This window comes from Lates calcarifer, linkage group LG13 (assembly GCF_001640805.2).
Source record: "Lates calcarifer isolate ASB-BC8 linkage group LG13, TLL_Latcal_v3, whole genome shotgun sequence".
Lineage (NCBI taxonomy): Eukaryota > Metazoa > Chordata > Actinopteri > Centropomidae > Lates > Lates calcarifer.
This window is the reverse complement of record NC_066845.1, coordinates 11486796-11505705: the sequence shown is the minus strand read 5'-3', so window position 1 is coordinate 11505705 and position 18910 is coordinate 11486796. Positions and strand designations below refer to the sequence as shown.

General features: G+C 40.4%; 1 protein-coding gene across 4 annotated transcripts; it reads left to right on the top strand.

The window, feature by feature from the left end:
• Window positions 1–2399: 2399 nt before the first annotated feature.
• Window positions 2400–18446, top strand: LOC108878537 (kinesin-like protein KIF2A). 4 transcript variants are annotated; one of them, XM_018669356.2, is made up of 22 exons: window positions 2400–2614; window positions 8192–8286; window positions 9508–9630; window positions 10222–10276; window positions 10694–10810; window positions 11011–11055; window positions 12422–12522; window positions 12704–12799; window positions 12902–12956; window positions 13065–13227; window positions 13438–13528; window positions 13680–13743; window positions 13871–13962; window positions 14052–14194; window positions 14348–14552; window positions 14682–14792; window positions 14903–14970; window positions 15264–15389; window positions 16358–16505; window positions 16786–16887; window positions 17210–17345; window positions 17454–18446. In XM_018669356.2, the coding sequence occupies exons 1-22, from the start codon at window positions 2554–2556 to the stop codon at window positions 17537–17539; spliced, it is 2283 nt and encodes a 760-aa protein (XP_018524872.1). In that variant the 5' UTR covers window positions 2400–2553; the 3' UTR covers window positions 17540–18446. The 4 variants fall into 4 exon arrangements, with proteins under 4 accessions (XP_018524872.1, XP_018524873.1, XP_018524874.1 ...); XM_018669357.2 differs by lacking the exon at window positions 11011–11055; XM_018669358.2 differs by lacking the exon at window positions 15264–15389 and having other exon boundaries at window positions 2401–2614.
• The last annotated feature ends 464 nt before the right edge of the window (window positions 18447–18910 follow it).

Sequence of the window (18910 nt, the reverse complement as noted above, 5' to 3'; positions counted from 1 at the left end):
CACCAGCAAATGCCTGATGCCAAAGTGGCAGGAGGGGGGTTTAAAAGAATGTGTGCATACGGAGACAGTGGAGGTGGGGGGGCTGACAGCTGTGGGACCACAGAGGGACCTGGTAGCTTCTGGAAAGAGTATGATCTTTAGCCCTATGAGAATGCATTACATCGAGAAGGATCCTCATAAACACATAAGTATAAATGTGTGTGTGTGTTTGCATGTTTGTGTCTGTTGTTTGAGTGTAAAATAAAATATAATACAAGGAGATACTTTGGGTGGCTTTTTCTCCTGCCCATAGGCTGCAGACCTGCAACGAGTGTGAATAGGAATAAACATGTATATATTAATCAGTTACTTGATTAATCAGAATGCAATGGATTAGAATAAAACCCAGTGAAGAGGAATATCAGGGTGCCATCTAAATTAGGTTGTTTCACTTTCCATACCAGTCATTATCTGTAAACAGATCAGGTTAGAGGGGGAAATATCTGATATAGACTTGATTATCAAGAGTGGGTTTTCCACTGAACACTGAGGCATTTAATGCTTTGCTTGCAATATAATATTCATGACTCATTTCTGTACCTACATTGTCACATTTATATAGACAAATGTTGTTTTGACTCATGACTCATCATTTGACTAATCAACATGCACCTGCAAGATTCAACATGTTTGTTGTGTCCTTTAACTTTTTGAATGCTCAACGGTTTGCACCACCTGCCAGAAAGAAACAGCAGCTCTTGTGTTCCAAAACAGTGACTTGATAAGCACCACTGAAGATTTATGAAGGTATAAAAGTTTATTTCCATAATGACCTAAGCATTTTTGTCCATTCTATACATTCTCTGCAGTCCAAACCATTGGTTTTTGGACAGTAAAAAAATTTTCAATTTAAGGGCTTGTTTCTAGGGAAATTTTTACCACAGGATGAATGTCAAAGTGTTTCCTAAGGTCTTTCTTCCTCTATCACTGTGGGAAAATTCTTGCAGGCTGACTAATATTTCCAAAAATGAAGAACTTCTTCAGGACATAGATCTTATTTTATCAGTGATCATATTTGTCTTTAATTATAGAAATATTGCAATGGTCTCAAATGATGTGACAATGCTTTTTTGTTATTACTCTTATAGCTTTTTGTCCAAGAACATAAAACGTTTGAAATCCCCTGACACAACGTTTTTGGGACTTCACAGAGTCAGAGTTATTACCTTAGGCATGAGAGGGGACACATAATTAATGAGTGATTCATCAGTTTAGTGGAGAACCTCACATGCATTACACCCTCCTGGTGAAGCTAATGTCTGGCAGGTGAAACAAAATGGCTGTACATAACAAGTATCATTGAGAAAACATGTTTGTGTGTGCAGCCATCTCCAGGTCAACAGTATAATTGGCAGTGACAAGAAATGCAATTTACTGGCAATCAAAATGTGAACTGCATATGTAGAAAAAGATCAAAGCCTTTGACCCTCAAAATGCCTTTGTATATTGGATTTCAGTCAACCCATTTTACCCACTGTGAGTTTTGGTGTTTTTCTCTTGTTTTTTTTTTTTGTTTTGTTTTTTTTTTAGATTGAATATATGTATGCCCACAGCGGGATAACTTGTGATTCGTCCCAAAGTTTGTTTGTTTGTTTTCCACTCCTGCTCCTCACCACAGCACCTCCAAAAAAACAGAAAACGAGGAGCATACAAGAAGGGTAGCATAGAAAGGAGAGAATAGTGCTGAGAGGTAAGAGCAGATTGTTTGCATTCCATCATCATTACAGGACTAAGTGTCTTTCAAAGTTTGTCAGTGATGTCAAATGTCTGGTTATGGTGGTGTAATGGCTTGGTGCCCCCAGGTGGCATAATACGTCCATTACAGTACGAATGACAACCACACACTTGTAAATAAGGGATTAATATGCCATACAATGTGTGCGAACTATTCAGATTCTTTAGCAAAACCACATTGCAAATACGCTATTTAAAAAAAAGACCTTCTTTAAAATTTGTACTATATACAAATAGAACAAGTATTAGTATTGCACTTAGTATGGAAAATAAAAGTACTCGTTTTACAGGAATTTCTCCCTGTTAGACTTATATTATGATATATATTACTACTTAACATACTGTAGGGTAGTTTAATCTATAACAATGCATCATATTTTATGGAGAATCTCACGCATGTACAGGGTTAATCTACAAAGTAATGACAATAGATGTTAAAAAAAATCTGAGGTAAAAAAGTGCAACATTTCCTTAATTAATTAATACCTCCAAATAAGAACCAAATAAAAGCTTAATACCCAACTGGTTTGGAAATGCTAAATAGGAGACAACCCATCACAGATTTTCATCCTAGCAGGTCAAAAATTTGCTTGATTTTATTTTGAAAAAAATACTGGACCGGAAACGCTCAGCTATTCTTGGTAGCTACGTAATGCTAGCTCATTTCTGTTGCCTGCATCTTCCTCTCCAACCAAAGACTGCTAAACACAAGAAGCTGCATTTACCCGGCTTATAATAAGTCTTTAGTCCTGTTTCTGTTAATAGTTTAAGTAATGTAGAATGGCGTCGGGTTTTGGGAAGATTGTCGTCGGTACTTATGTGGAGATAAAGCGCAGTGATGGTAAGTTTTCATCCTGTCTATTCTTTTCCCGTCGCACTGTGCAAGTTGTTCGGGGATCTTTGTTGCTGCGGTGCTGTTGAATACAGCAACCGTTGTTCCTGACTGCAGAGCGTAACGCTCACGTTAGCTACACGAAATCGTTAATACTAGCTGTCAGGGCGGAGTGCTTCAACATGGCCAAAGCCTATGAATGAGCCTTTACCTTTGTTAGCTAGCTTCTATGCGAATCCAAGAGACATTTGGCGTTAGCTATTAATTCATATTGTAGGACAACAGTAAATGCGGTCAGTTGGATATTAACGACGCTAAAACGCTAACGTTGGTGCTAATATGTAACGTCACCTAAATGAACGATTCGAACAACGAATTGAAATGTAACATTAGCCACGCTAGCCCTATTGCTAACTAAGTTAGCTTAACGTTTGCAACGTTCGCTTGTGATTAGCTAAATGGCTAATGCTAATGTTAACCGGCTTTATTGCAACAGTACGCTGGACTGAAACCTAACCATGGTCCACTTAGTTAACGAGAAGTTTGCTCCATGGCTGTATTGTATGTCCGGTGTAATTCATTTATTCGGAATATTACACTTTACTGAGCCATCTGAACTAACGTTAGATGTTATGATTGTCCAAAATAAAGTGCCAACAAGGTTTTTGAACGCCTTGTAAATTTGACATGTATGGTATTGATAGTGACACCACAGACAGACGAATCGTTAGGTTATATATTAGGTTTTCCAGATGATGAACGATAGTGATATTTTAGAAACTTTCTTAGATAAGATCACTCCTTGCATCGAGGAAATGTCATTTTGGATAATGTAACCCTATGCCAAGGTAACGTTAGTATAAAGATAAACTGTAGTGTATGAAGCGCCTATGACAGCTCTGTGATTGCTGCTGAAGTACTGCATAATGTAGCCGAACTGCCACAATTCCCAGGAAGAAATTGGGATTATAATACACACAGTGGAGCCTCAGTTTTTTTAAGGGTTAATAAAGGAGTAGACGAAGAAAGGGAGAGGCAGCTTGTTGTATGACTCTTCTTTATGTGAATGTCTGCTTTATTCTGCTTGTCCTGAAAAGTTGTAGAGCATTGCCTCAGGGCCAGGCAGCCAAAGATGACTGAAAAGTTTGTGTCATTCCTGCTGGCCCTTCCAGGATTAGACTACACCCAGTGATAATATTTTGCAATAAACCCTCAAACAACAAATACTCACTTGAACAAAGCACTTGAATATAAACTGCTCAAAGCCAGTGGTAAGGGTGTGTTTTTAACCACTGTGGGGTTGTTGTTGTTGATTGTAAAGTCCTCAACTCCATCAGCCCCGAGTCATTTGATTATACTGTCTTCAGTGTCCTGTGATCAGGGGTGACATATGCAAGAAACACTCAGCGGGCCCAGAGAGGGAAGTGGTTCTGTCTGTCCGATTCCCTGCTGGTTGGTGTTGCATCCAGAGCAGGGATTGCCCTCTCTCCCAGGGGGGTTGGTGGCGGGGCTGGTTCAGATTCAAGCCAGATTCAGGCTATTAGCCATCACCCCATCTGTTGCAGCCAGTTCCCTTCCATTCTGCCAGGACTCACTCTCACTCCCTCTGCGTTTTTTACCCTTTCACAGTCAAAGCCTGATAGAGCAAGATCTCATAGAGTTTTCTGCTTATTACCAGTCAATGGTGTATGTATGTTCGTTTTAAATGTGATAATAGATTCCCTGATTCCCTGAATCTCAGACATGGATTATTTGTTATTATCAGGCAATCATTTTTATGTGAGATATAGTAGTGTCTTCCGAAGTCGGGTAATAGTCTGCATATTTTTTCTCTGTGACATGTTGACACAGTTACATTAATGGATGCCTCTGGTTTTGTTGTGAAACTGATGCTCTGAAGGCTTTGTTTGTTCCTCGGGCTTAGCAGAGCTTGAAGCACCCCCTTTTAAGCCCCCTCAGCTACTGGGAGGTGTCAGCATACCCATTCAGCCAGGTTTTAGTGTAAAAGTGGGACACAGTGGACAGCGCATGCAGTTACAGAAAACCAACATGTCAGTTGCTGTTATAGGGAAGTCAGTATGTAGCATAGCATTTCAGCTCATGTAGCTATAGGAATACATTGTGTGTATGATAGGAAGTGGCATGTAGCCTGTATACTTCCTTGATTAAGAAGGCCAGAGTGTACAGCCACACAACATTATGTCTGGATCTTGTAGGTATACAGTGCTGCCACAAGACATATGGAGTGCTTTTGAAACTGTCTAAAGAATCTTATGTTGAAATATTTAATAATGGGCGATTAATCATTTGTCAAAAAGGCGGACAAAGCTGATAATTGGTTAATAATTTAAATCACTTGTTAGCTATAAACGCTAAATAATTCCCTTGCATTTTTAAAGTAACTCTCTATATATTATATTTCTATAGTATATTTACCTATAATTTGAGCTTGGACTCTGATATTTGTCATTATTTGATACATTTCATAGAAAGAATAATTATGTTGGATGTGGAGACAGCAAATTGTTCTTACGGTTTAAAAAAACGTCTTGGTGATGGTGTGGAGCAAGCTTTTGTGTCCCCAGGTATCTAGACCTCTGGGTACAACAGTTTAGACAGGCACTTTTCATTGTTGTTTATGGTCCTGGCATTCATGTTCATTATTGGGGTCATTATGTCAAGACACACACTGTTTTCTATAAACAGATTAAGTGCTGTCAACATAGAGTAAGTATGCCACTGTATGCTGAGTGATACACCAGACAGCTTGCTAAGTCAGCAGAGTTGGGAAGAAAAACTTCATGTAACATTCATTTGTGTCAAGCTGGTTTACTGTTGTAATTTGATTCCTCTGTCGTCCTCTATTATTTCCATTGGAACGGGCAAAACTACAATTTGTACGCTTGAGGAATGAAAGTGCTTCAAAATATATATTTGAATTGACTTTAGCTTTACTGAGTGTTATGTGGTATAACAAGACTTTTCCACACAAGTGGTTTGCAGGAAGTTGTTGCTCAGCTGCTGTTACTCATGCAGTATGTGTCCGAATCTCTGTGAACCCACAGGAAGGATGTGGTCTCAAACCTATCCCCTGATATTAGCCAAATAAGCCAGCCACATTTACTATCTTCTTTTCTCTTTTTGTTGTTAGCAAATACCTATTAGCAGGAGGCAGTAGTGATTTGGAGGCCTTTTACTGACCCTCTGTTGCCTCTGTAAATCCTCTGAGTGCTGTAGTCACTGGTGTGCTTTCAGTGCTCCTTAAGTGGAGGTGTGACACCAAGTACCACATGCCTTTTGTTCCAGCTGCCTTTACTGTCGCCAAGGTTTATCTGCAACTTACTTTGTCACAGTCAGTCGTTGGACTGTTCGCACTGGTATTAATTTCTAGCTGTCTTTCCACAGTGCAGACCTTGCAGATGTCAGCACAGAAGTTACTGTAGTACACTAAAAAGTGTCAGATGCACAGTCAGACAGGTGACAAATTAAAGGAAAACTTGAATAGAAGACTGAATCTACATAACTAATGCAGAGGTAAAGGCAATGCCAAGGTGCACTGAAGCTATTTTGGCAGCTCGTGGTGGCAATATGTCACCTGTTTGTGTCACCAATTGTGTTTTAAACTAACCTATGCCTGTGTAATTAGATAGGCTTGAGATGCCTCAGGAATCCCACTGTTTTCATGTGAATTGAGAAGAATTATTTAGCTCTAAAGCTGTCCTTATGAGCTTTGTCATCCACATCGCAACATTGTGACTCACTTGTACGTGGCCGAGACATAGTAACATAAATAAATAAATTAACTAATGTAACTAAATTTGAGGCCTACAGTAATTTTTAATGGAGTGTAGGGCCAGGTAGTGGGCTGACATCATTAATGTTCATGAAGTTTTTATGGTTTTGGCATGTATCACAGTATGGTCGATGTACGCAAACTTAAGTTATATACATTTACATGCATAGCAATTTTTATTCGGACCAAGTCACTTGTTTTGTATTTATTTATTATTTTTGGCTGGGATGCACTCTTTTATATGAGAGAAAGTATCATATGACAGTATTGTCTAATCAGCGTTATATGATACAACTGAAAGATGATGCACAATACTGTTGAAATATTGACCTTCCCCAAACAAGGGTGCTTTTGATCTAGCATTAAATTATTTCAATTTTATTTTCATCAGAATTGAGGTAAATTAGCAACTGCATATGGTAGAGAATTCAGTCTTTAAAAAAAAGACATATCAAAATGTCCTGATCCTTAGAGTGCACAAAAAGGTTTTTTCTCCAACTCTCCCTGTTTCTCTAGATTTGCCTTTTCTGGTTTTTGCCAGTGTAAAACCATTCTAAGGTAAATCTGTCAAATGTTCAGCAGTTAAGAACACTAAAAGCATCTTTGCTCACTAGCTCCCTATGTCTCTCTAAATAATGGATACAGGAACATGGTGTTTCCCTAGATTGTGTTGGGAACTCACAGCATACAGTGAGATCCACATAGACAAAGATGGGAGGGCTGAGCAGGCTCTTTATAGCCGGTATTATTACTCTGCAGACAGAGAGGCGGACAGAAGCATACAGGCTAACAGCAGAGGCAGCAGCTGTGCTTGTCTCTGTTATCAGTGATTTTCTCTAACAGGTAATTATCAAACCTCACGGTCAGAACTTACTAAGATTAGTCTCAGCCCGTTGCCATGCTTTCATGCTGTTGGTTAATAATGTGAGCACAGACAGGATTTGTCAGCAGGTTATCATTTTGCACTGTGCTAATGAAGTGTTTTAGTCTGGGTAATAAGGTTGAAAGCATGATCACAGTATTAATATGGATATTTGTTTTATACTGATTGATGTTACATTGTGTTCAAAGCAGTTAACTGTGATCCACTATTTGCGTTACCTGCGACCAAATTCCTCCTGTGTATAAAACAAAAACTTAAATTATTAGCTTTGTCAATATTAAATTACAGATTTTACAGAATAATTACCGTAAAAAAATATGTTGAGATGAACAGCACAGAACAGCTTAAAAGAAATACGATAACACTACAGAGACACAATTTAAAAACTGAAATATTAACACAGTACATCAGGGTGTGGTGCCTCACTATAGTTTACTACATTATCAAAACCCTTGTCAGGTTATTCCACTTTGCTGCATCTGCTAATAAAACAGTTCTACTTTAACAGGCCTACTAACAGATCTGAGATCAGATCTCATGGTTGCAGGTGGTAATTAGGCCTTTTGTAATTTACCCTACTAATACCTTGCAAGCAGAGGTATTAGTAAAATCCATTTTATGTGAACCTGTGTGTGCCAGAGAAAAAGAGAGGGTATGAAAAGAACACTTATATAGATACATATTAAATAATATGTGTTGTTTCTTCACTCATAAACCACAACCACATATTGCTACCATTTAGTAATCTTGCCATCTAAAAGCTGATGATGTGTGGCAGTCCCTACAGCCATTTTTTAAATCTTGCGGGCACCCTGGAGGAGACCAAGTTTTATTAAACACTGTCTTCTGTTTTTTGTGTTATTCTGCCAGTCTGATGTTTGTGTTTCCTCTATCTATGATACTTTCACAGGACGTATACACCAGGCAATGGTGACCTCACTGAATGAGGACAACGAGAGCGTCACAGTGGAATGGATAGAAAATGGAGACACAAAAGGGAAGGAGGTAAACCACCATTTATGATCACTCACTCAAAGCAGCAGCAGCAGCAGCAGCATGTGCTTTTCTTTCCCAAAGTGATGAATAATGCATCTGCAGACATTCTGGAGCAGTGATGATTATACAACCGGCCTGCATGTATGACAGCCCCACACTCTGTGCCCTGATGTGAGCATGAGCTAACACAAACTCTTACTCTGGTCATATGTCCTGCACTGTGTATACTCAACATTATATCCCACTACTCAGCTCTTTTTCTATTATATATTAAGTGTCACTAATGGATTGACCTACCCTATTGAGAAGTTGTAACAGGTTTATGTTTTGTTATTGATATTAATTAAATCAGTATCTTCCATGGTCAGAAGCCGCAGAAGAGGATAGAGATTTTACCATTACTGTAACCTATGCCAGTGGTTTTAATAACATCATCAACAACATCAACATCAGTGGCAGATGGCTAATGTTGGATATTGCTGATATACTGTTATTAATTCTTCAGTCAACAAGTAGGTTACAATACCTTGAATACAGAAATCACATCCTTATACTGTGACTGAAGACTCATAAACTTATATTTGTGAGATGTAACTGGTAAAAGTTCATAGCTTCCCAACTTGGACAGCAGCTGTCCTCAGTTTGTGGCTAATTATGCTGCATCAGTTTGTTGCTCACTGACAAGCACGTGCGCTCATGAGCATACTTATTAATCTCCAGGCTTTTGGAGGGACATCAGGTCATTCAAATCCAAGTGATGTCACAAGTCATTGGTGTTAATGTCAAAATGTGTGTCTATCTAAGTCATCATTAAAGTCATTAGATAGTGATTCAAGTCTGACTAACATCCAAATGACTCTGCTGCTGTCTGTCTCTCTCGGCTAGTTTATTTACAGGGAAACTTAAAAATCACATATCAAAACAGCAGCTCCTGTAAAAAGTGTCCACCCTACCTCTACATGTCAAAAAGAAAACTTAAACACAGATATGAAATCACTATCACTATCACTAACACTGTGATCCATCTTAACACTTTTGTTCACAAAACACTAAGTACATAATTATGTGTGTTCCTGGAACATTCAGTTTCAGGTCAGGTTTTTCTAGGATTGACTGAAAACATTTTTACACTGAAAAAGGGGAAGTGTAGGAATACATTGTACTGTTACACTGGTTAGAAAACATGTAATCACATGACTTTTATATTAATACTCCCCTGCTTTTGGACAGATTGACTTGGAGAGCATATTTGCACTAAACCCAGATGTGGCTCCAGATGAGGAGATTGCCCCTAGTCCAGAGACTCCACCCCCTCCTACTCCCACATGTGTGAAGGTCAATAAAATTGCAAAGGTGAGTACCAGTGTCCTACCTTACCTGGCAACAACAGCAGCAAGAAATCAGTGAAAGGTATGATTTGAGATTGTTTGAATAGAAACATTTCTTTTTAATTTGATCCTCTCTCAGTTTTCTGTCCTTCATTTACGTTATAGTACGAGGGTGTCTAAAGTGCTCAGGTATTTATGTGGCTGCCGTTTGCTGGACCTTAATATAGAACCTGGATCCTTCTGGCTAACCAGCTAATTGGTTCTGTTAAGTACACTGTGAGGTACACAGTAGATTAGGGCTGCTCTTTATTGTCACGTAAACACTGGGTGTATGTGTTTATATGGTGTACAATTACTGCTATTTTAAAGCTGTGTACATTTTCAGTGTCATCACGAACATTAGTGTTAATAAAAGAAGTCTCTGTACTCAGCAATAATCTGATTCTCAGGCTTTTTGTCTATTTCTGCATTTCTGAATATTAGAAGCAGGCAGAAGAGGTTTAAAACTGAATAGAAAAAGGATGTTTCCTTTTTCAGGTCCTGAGAAGCAGTGAATATATAAAAGTGAAATTAATCCTCTTGTCCTAGAATATCTTACTCTTTCTTTCTCTTGCAGAATCGTCGGACGATAGCACCTACTAAGAATGACACTCCGTCCAGGGATAACAGAGGTTTGTTTGTTAAATAATCCCCTCATAATATATTACTCTTGAATCTTTAAAATGAATAGAAAAATCATAGAGAAGTCCAACGGTCAATATATCAAATCAGTATTATCAGATTATTTTATGTACTCAATTACTGTATTTCATACATTTTAGCTGTTACATACGGTCAATTGTGAGTTAATCAGGTACACCTATGTAAAAAGGCGTTAATTCCGCTGTACTCATTCTGGAGGATATGGTTTGTATAATAAAGAGGTGTTTTAGCCTTCTGGGGAGTCACCCATGGTCACGCACATTTTACTTCTGAGTTATTTATGTGAAATTAAAAGCTGGTTCCATTTTAATCCCAAACTCAGAAGTAGTGTTTTAGTAGCATATGAGTCAGTCTTTTTCTTATTTTTTGTGGTTGCGTTTTTTCAGTGATTCCGACCCGCGCCAGACCCCAGCAGCCTCAGCAACCAGAGCCGGCACCACCGCCTCCATCCCAGCAGCCTGCACAGCTCAACCAAGCTCAGACACAACAGCAACTGCAGAATGGTAACATGATCAAAACAATAATTTTGTTTTTAATAGCTGGCATTTAACTGGGACCTTTCTCAAGGAAATAATATTTTCAGGGAACCAGTTGTAACATTCACAGTATGTTTGATCAGTTGATTTGGCCGTCTGTAGAAACAAACATATGATCATAACTTTTTTAATATCTCATGTTTTTGTTGATCACATGTTTATCACAGAATCCTCACATCATCTGATATCCAGAAAGGAGTCTGGACAGCTTTGTATGTATCACCTGCATGTTTCCCCTGCCCTCAATGCTTCATGGTGATTCTTATAGAGTTCCCAATAGAATCTGAGAGTCCTCTAGTCTTCTGAGAAGATTGTGCACCCAACATATCTGCCAGATACTATTCAGAGCTGTGGTGTTGTGGTGAAGTAGCTCAAACACAATCCATCCAGCAGACAGGCTTTCTGGGTATTAGACAGGGAGCAAAAAAAAAAAAGTTTGTCCTGCTGTTTGACTGCGCTGTCTTTTCCCCGTCTGATTTCTGCTGAGTCACACACAAGCACATGTGGAAAAGCCTGTGGTACTCTGCAGTAGTCCTCTAGGCTCAGACAGCAACAATAACTTTTTTCTCTACCCCTCCATTCCTTCCAAGTGCTCACAGCCATTTGTTGAACTAAGAGAAAGAGGGCAAACGCCTTGTTTCCCCCCTCCTCATCATTCAGCTCTGACTGCCTGTGAGACTGAGTACCCCATAAGTAGCAACAGCACTGCAGCCCTCTTACAGTGCCTTGTCCCAGTGCTGACCCAGCTCATCTTCCCCTCCCAGATTAGAGCAGATTATTAATCCCTCTGCTCTGATAGTCTGGGTTCTCAGAGGCTGGAGCCAGCAGGAGGCCGGGACTGTATTACAGGGCTCCGGCCAGGCTTTGCAGTGGGAAGCTGGGGCTGTAGCATCAAGCCGTGGCTAATCAGATAACAGTGATTTTTATGAACTCTACAAGGAATCAGAAGTGGCTTTTACTCACATGTTTGCTAACTTGTGTTTCCTTGTTACGGTCACTACGAGTTTATGATTGACCTAAAACAACACTAATCTGTGGGTGTGCTGTGCTGGGAGAGTTGGAATAACCTGGTTGATTTTCTAATAACATTTGATTTGAAACCAACTAATTTTAATTGTGGTGTAATTGCAGTAGCACAAGATATATATTCTACATTGTAATTGATGTTTTTGGCAGCCTACTGTTTTTGGATGCAGATTGAAGGGATAAATGAGGAGAGCATGTTTTGAACACACTCTGCTGTAAAGGCCTTTTGTTGGTTATGTAGAGAAAGCAGCTAGTGTTACACTGGAGGCACTGTGTGCAAGCCACTGCATCCTGGTCTGTGCTTGAACACTATCATTGTTCTGCTTTGTTGGAAATAGCCCAGGGTTTATCCTTGCTGTTTGAAGGAAGACCAAGAGAAAGGACAGACTCACTGAGAGAAAGATGCTGCTCAAGCTTAGGAAAAAAGCTGAGGAAGTAGAAGAAACAGACTGGAAGAGGGATGAGAGAGGAAGAGACCTTTTTTGAGAGAGAGGCTATTGGTATGTCCAGTGTAAGGTAGTGGAGTTACTGTTTCTCTTGTCTTGATGGCAGCGAGGAGGAAGTCAAACTGCGTGAAGGAGGTGGAGAAACTGCAGGAGAAGAGGGAGAGGCGTCGGCTTCAGCAGCAGGAGCTCAGGGAGAAGAGAGCTCAGGTACATCAATATTATTCACCTTTCTCCCTCCTAATGAATAAAATATACTTCATGAATCTTGATAGCCACTTAGTGTTCTTGACATTATGGTGCTAAACTGAAAGACATTAGACTGATTTTCCCACTGGTTAACAAGCTGGCACCTCACTCTGTCATTTTGTCTCTCCTTGTCCTTTCTCAGGAGGTGGATACCACCATTCCTAACTATGAGATCATGTACATGATCCGAGATTTCCGAGCCAGTCTAGACTACCGGCCCCTGACCACAGCAGACTTAGTGAGTAGAGACTGTGGCTTCTTCTTCGTCTTCTCTCCTGGTTGTTATATGTTGGCCCTCGGTAACACATAATAAAATGTCCCTCTCTGTTGCACTGTCCAGATTGAAGAGCACAGAATATGTGTTTGTGTGAGGAAACGTCCACTCAACAAAAAAGGTGAGGGCATTTATCGTTAATAACATTGGTCTTGTGAGCAGTCATCATGTATCCTATTTTTTTTTAAGTATTAATGTGATTGAAAGTTGTGGCTGTGCTGTGTTCCAGAGTTGGCCATGAAGGATTTGGATGTGATCACCATCCCCAGCAAGGACGTGGTGATGGTTCATGAACCTAAACAAAAAGTGGACCTGACCCGCTACCTGGAGAACCAGACCTTCCGCTTTGACTACGCCTTTGATGACAGCACCACCAACGAGATGGTTTACAGGTTTGTATCAACAAATGGACCAAGCCTTGGCCTCTGATCACATACATTACACCTGATTAAACAGTGTAAAGAGGATAATTTGTTGTTTGTTTTTTTTTTCTAAGAGAACTGAATTAATGACTAACATGTTTCTTGTTTGTGTACATGATGTAACATTGTGCTTTTGCAGATGGAGTAGTGAATGGATGTGTGTTCTGTCTTATCCTGCAGGTTCACTGCTAGACCTCTAGTGGAGACCATTTTTGAGAGAGGAATGGCCACCTGCTTTGCCTACGGGCAGACAGGCAGTGGAAAAACACATGTGAGTTGCAGTGACTCCTTCAAAAAGCCAAAAAACCACATCACTTTCCCACCCATCAGACCTAATTGTTCCTTTTCAGAGCTTTGCCTTATTTTATTACCCTTGCATATAATTTGAAAATACCTTCTCACCTGTGTGTACTGTATTTTAGACTATGGGCGGAGATTTTTCTGGGAAGAACCAAGACTGCTCTAAAGGAATTTATGCATTAGCTGGTAAGTCAATGAAATATGTTCTCTGTGCTAATTTGTTGTGTTCTACTGAGTGTGTTCAAATACAATTTGTTTGTCTATTACATTATAAAAGGTGAAATTCTTAGATCTCTCTTCTCTTTTCGTGCAGCTCGGGATGTATTTCTCATGTTGAAGAAACCCAACTACAAGAAGTTAGATCTACAAGTGTACGCAACCTTCTTTGAAATCTACAGTGGAAAGGCAAGTGATGTGTACTCATTGTTTCTTTTTGTGTTTGTTTTCATTAAATAAAACATTAACCAGTGCTGTGTGTGTGTATGTATTGTTAGGTGTTTGACCTGCTGAATCGTAAAGCTAAGTTGAGGGTGCTGGAGGACGGAAAACAACAGGTGCAGGTTGTGGGACTTCAGGAGAAGGAGGTGAAGTGCACAGAGGATGTCCTGAAACTCATAGAAGTGGGAAACAGCTGCAGGTATGACAACAGAAACTTAGTCTGTGTAATGGCTGTTAGTAAATTCTTTTATTTGTTCAGTACGTTATTATGATCATATCATATTTCTGTTAAATGGTTACTTCTGTCCTGCATACACTTAGACTTTTAACGTCCCCTTTTTCTCTCCCTCAGAACATCGGGGCAGACGTCGGCCAACGCTCACTCATCTCGCAGCCACGCTGTATTCCAGATCATTCTCCGGAGGAAGGGGAAGATGCACGGCAAGTTCTCCCTCATCGACCTCGCGGGGAACGAGAGAGGGGCTGATACATCGAGTGCCGACCGTCAGACTCGTCTGGAGGGAGCGGAGATCAACAAAAGCCTGTTGGCCCTGAAGGTCTGTAGGCAGGAGAGTGAAGTGACAGCAGCTGCCATTTCCCTTTACTGTTTGTGAAAAGATCAGTGGTTGCAAACTACAGTTTTTTATTTACCACATCACGTGTTGCTCCCTGTGTTCATGTTTCAGGAGTGTATCAGGGCTCTCGGACGTAACAAGCCCCACACTCCATTCAGAGCCAGCAAGCTGACCCAGGTCCTGAGAGACTCCTTCATTGGGGAAAACTCACGCACATGCATGGTCAGTTCATTGTTTTTATATATAATCTGTGTCCATGCTGTCATATCTCTTCCACAGATTATATTAATCTGGATGGTTTTCTCTCTCTCTCTCTCTCTCTCTCCAAACAGATTGCAACAATCTCTCCTGGTATGACGTCCTGCGAGAATACACTTAACACACTACGCTACGCCAACAGGTGGGAATATGTTGACGTACTACAGTGATTTCAACAATGCCTTGTTGCCACAGGAGCCAATGGAAATTATGAATTTATAACTCCTGTAATTCTACTATAGTCTCTGGTGGCTTTTTTATAGACTGTAATTAGATGCACCATTGCTGTTGATGTAAATTTCTCTGCCTACTCTCAGTAGTTCTGTCTTAACGCTCTTGTGTCTCCTCTCACTTCTCTCCTTCCTGCTTTTTTTCCCCTCTTCTCTCCTGCCCTCTGCTCCTCTGTGCGCTGGCGTGGCTGTCGCCGCTGTGTAGAGTGAAGGAGTTTGGGATTAGTCCGTCGGACATCCCCTTCTCCCAGGGCGGTCAGGGGAGTCGCCCTGACCACTCGCCCACCAATACCTTTGAGTATGATGACTTTGCTGCTACTTCTCCCAGCAGGTCAAGCACTCCTCAAAGCACAGCACCTGCACGCGCGCACACACACAAACACACACACTGCATGTGCTTCCCCTTCAGGTTTTTAATCACATAATGATACACATCCATGACCTCATTTTAGCAGCGTTCATTCACTTCATCAGCCGTTCACCGTGGAAAACCTCCACTGTCGTCTTATCCCTCCTTCCCTTCATCTGCATGATGTGATGCTTTTCATCCTCCTCCCCTGCTTTGAATTGTGCGCTCACTTTTATCTTTGACTAAGCTGTGGACATAATCTTTTTCTTTTCACTGACTCCCGAAGAACAAATACATCTGTCTGTCCGTGTGGGTGTGTCTTTTATTTGTTCTGTGCGGCACCATCAGTGTCACGCCTGAAGGGCTGGGACATCTGTGAAAGCTGGGTGTGATTAGTAGATAGAATGAATTCATGGCAGTTCAGAATTGGACTTAATGAGGTGTCAGCTGCTGTTCGCTGCTAATAACTACACTAAAACATCCATGAAGCTGTTCAGTAAAAGCATCCAGGATGAGCTTTTGTTTGGGCCGGCTCTGAGCGTGTAATCCCTCTCAAATAGTCCTACTTAATTAGCGCTGTAAGTGCAGGTCAGGTACAGGGTGGTAACATCTCATCAGCCCTGTGAAGCCTCATTAAACATGAGCCCTGAGTCCTGCAGGTGGCATGTACTGGACTGCATTATATTGTACAGGTGAACCAAACTGTATTTCACACTGTCTGTGAATGAAATGTAAATGCAAGAATTATATTAAGGTTCAGACATTTACAGGACCAACACAGTCATCTTTCCCATGCATGATGTCACTGCCGTCATCATCCTGTGCTATTCGTCAACGCTTTTGACCCCTACAGTTAACGTCACATCCCAGATCAATCCGCAGCCACTTTCAGAGTGGGCCTGCGCCGCCAAAGACTCGGTCCTTACCAGCTTGACGTCTTCTCTCTCCAGGGTGAAGGAGCTGACAGTGGATCCCAACCAAGTCATGGAGGGGGGTCGACCCAACATCCACGCTGTCAACCAGCTGGACCTTTTAGACGAAGAGTGGCTGAGTATCTCGCCGCAGAGAGACGACCTCAAACTGCTCTGTGAGCAGAATGTAAGTGCACAAGATTATTTCTTCCAAACCAAAAGTTTGAATCTCATATCAGGGTATTATCTAACATATCACATATTAGTATACAGCATACTGTAATTGATTTTGTCAAAAATTTAAAAATGGTTTAAAATAACTAGACAGAAATGTTTGTTTTTACCTCACATCAGTTTTGGTAACATCCACTGGAAAGCAGATGTGTGTCACGTTCAGTTTTTGTTGATAGTGAAGCCATGTTAACTCTGTCTGTGTCCCTTGTTGACCCTGTAAATGTGTCCTATAGGAGGAGGAAGTGTCTCCCCAGCTCTTTACCTTCCATGAAGCAGTGTCTCAGTTAGTAGAGATGGAAGAGCAGGTCCTGGAGGACCACCGAGCCGTCTTCCAGGTCAGAATACTGAAGAGTGTTACATGATTCTTTAAATACTGTAACTCCTCTATCATTTTTAAATGTAAATGGACTACATTTACATCATGTTGACCACTTGGACTAAACATTGTAAACACTAAATATAAGTTGTTTATGTCACACAACAGTTTTGATACATGAGTAATCGTTTTTGTGACACGAGTTTCCACGTTCTTTCTAAAAAACTCGACTTCTTACAGATGTCAAATTAACATAGAGGCTGTAATTAAGAGATCACTCTCCGGTGCTGCTGGTACTGTTTCATAAAATAAATGCGCTTGTATGTGTCCTCATTGAGCAGGAGTCCATTCGATGGCTGGAGGATGAAAAGGTGCTGCTAGAGATGACAGAGGAGGTGGATTATGACGTGGAGTCGTACGCCACTCAACTGGAGCAGATCCTAGACCAGAAGATAGAAATCCTCACTGAGCTCCGAGGTGTGACTGATGCATCAATGACAATACACCCTGCTCCAACAAACACTAGTCGCCTTTTTTTTTTTTAAGTGATGATGTCTTATTTCCTCTCTGCCCTCTCTTCAACAGATAAAGTGAAGTCATTCCGCTCTGCACTCCAGGAGGAGGAGCAAGCCAGTAAGCAGATCAATCCCAAGAGGCCACGCGCTCTTTAGAGACTGGAGGCTGAAGAGGTTGAAGTGGCACATACAGAAACATAACCACTAGATGTTTGGCACAACTCAGGCTGTCGAGAGCAGCTGTGAAAACACGAATAAAAAGGACTGTCTGGTGTATCAACAGGCTCAAGGAATTGCATTTGTTATGATCCCTCTCCTAACAAAACTGGCTGTTCACTCACTATGGTCTTGTTAGAAAACTTGGGAAGGAAAATAGTTTTCTTTCCTTCCCTTTTAGTAGTTTTTTTTTTTTTCATGGAGAATGTTTTAGTTTCCTCTCCCTGTTCTTCTTAAATTATTTTCTTTTATACCTGTTTGTACTTTCTTTAAACAGAATATTTTTGACCTGGCTTAAGAAGAGATCTTCATTGAACACGTTTTAAGGTTTACCGCACAAAACCAGTATTTAATTTCTGGTCGCTCTGGCTGACATGTCTGCATGTGCACTCTGTGATAGCGTATGTATGCCACTTTCCTCTGTTTTCATGCTTTCGAGTCCTCAGTTGGCACTGTAAAGTCATATGTCATTATAAACGATCTCTTCTCTCTTTTTCTTCCTTCTCAGAGTCTCTAACAGTTTGGGAGAAGCCTTTAACTGCAGTTGAGCTTCTTCCTTTTGTGTCTCTTTCCTTGTGTCCCTGAGAGGTTTTTTTTACATGTAGTTGCTTCAGTTGCTTCAGTTTGTGTCATTGCATTCTATGTGGCAACTGACTTAAAAATTCTTACTTAGTGTAAAACATGTTTTCCACCCGTTTAACACTTTGTTATAAAAATGAAACTAGAAAAACCTGCTATTAATAAATGTATAGTGAAGACCCCTGACTTACCATCGGTTATGTTGCTCAGTGTTTGCATCGGATGTAATGCTGGATGAAGTAATAAAAATTCATGTGTTTCATTTGAATGGCTTTTGTGACAGTTTATAATCCAAATAAATGGACTGAAAAATCCCCATCAGGAGCCATTGAAGGCAACCTTTGGGCTGACTTTAACATCATACTCCTGTTTACTAAGAAGAGTCACAACATTAGATTTTATCATCACAAATTTTCTACTTTTTATGGTGAATTCTAATAAAGGGGAACCCTCTTGACTCAAAACAGCTATGTCCTTCCATAATTTTAGAAAGAAACACACAATTTATCATTATCATTTATCATGTAGCATTATACTAGCTTTTTCTGAGCCATTTTGCATTTAGAGAAACACCACAGTGACAACAGCTAGGGAAGCAATGTGCATCAGTATCCATGGTGACAGATGCTGCCTGCATAACAAAGTAAATGAGTGCATTCCCTGTTTACCTGTTCACTCTCCATAGACACCACTGTGACGCCATACACTGAAGTAAAGTGATGGTGACAGGTT

Coding starts and splice junctions, on each gene's coding strand:
- LOC108878537 (XM_018669356.2), top strand. CDS start 2,554: ATGGCGTCGGGTTTTGGGAAGATTGTCGTCGGTACTTATGTGGAGATA. Junction 11,056..12,421: donor AAAGGAGTCTGGACAGCTTT/GTATGTATCACC, acceptor TCTTGATGGCAG/CGAGGAGGAAGTCAAACTGC. Junction 14,553..14,681: donor AAAGCCTGTTGGCCCTGAAG/GTCTGTAGGCAG, acceptor TTCATGTTTCAG/GAGTGTATCAGGGCTCTCGG.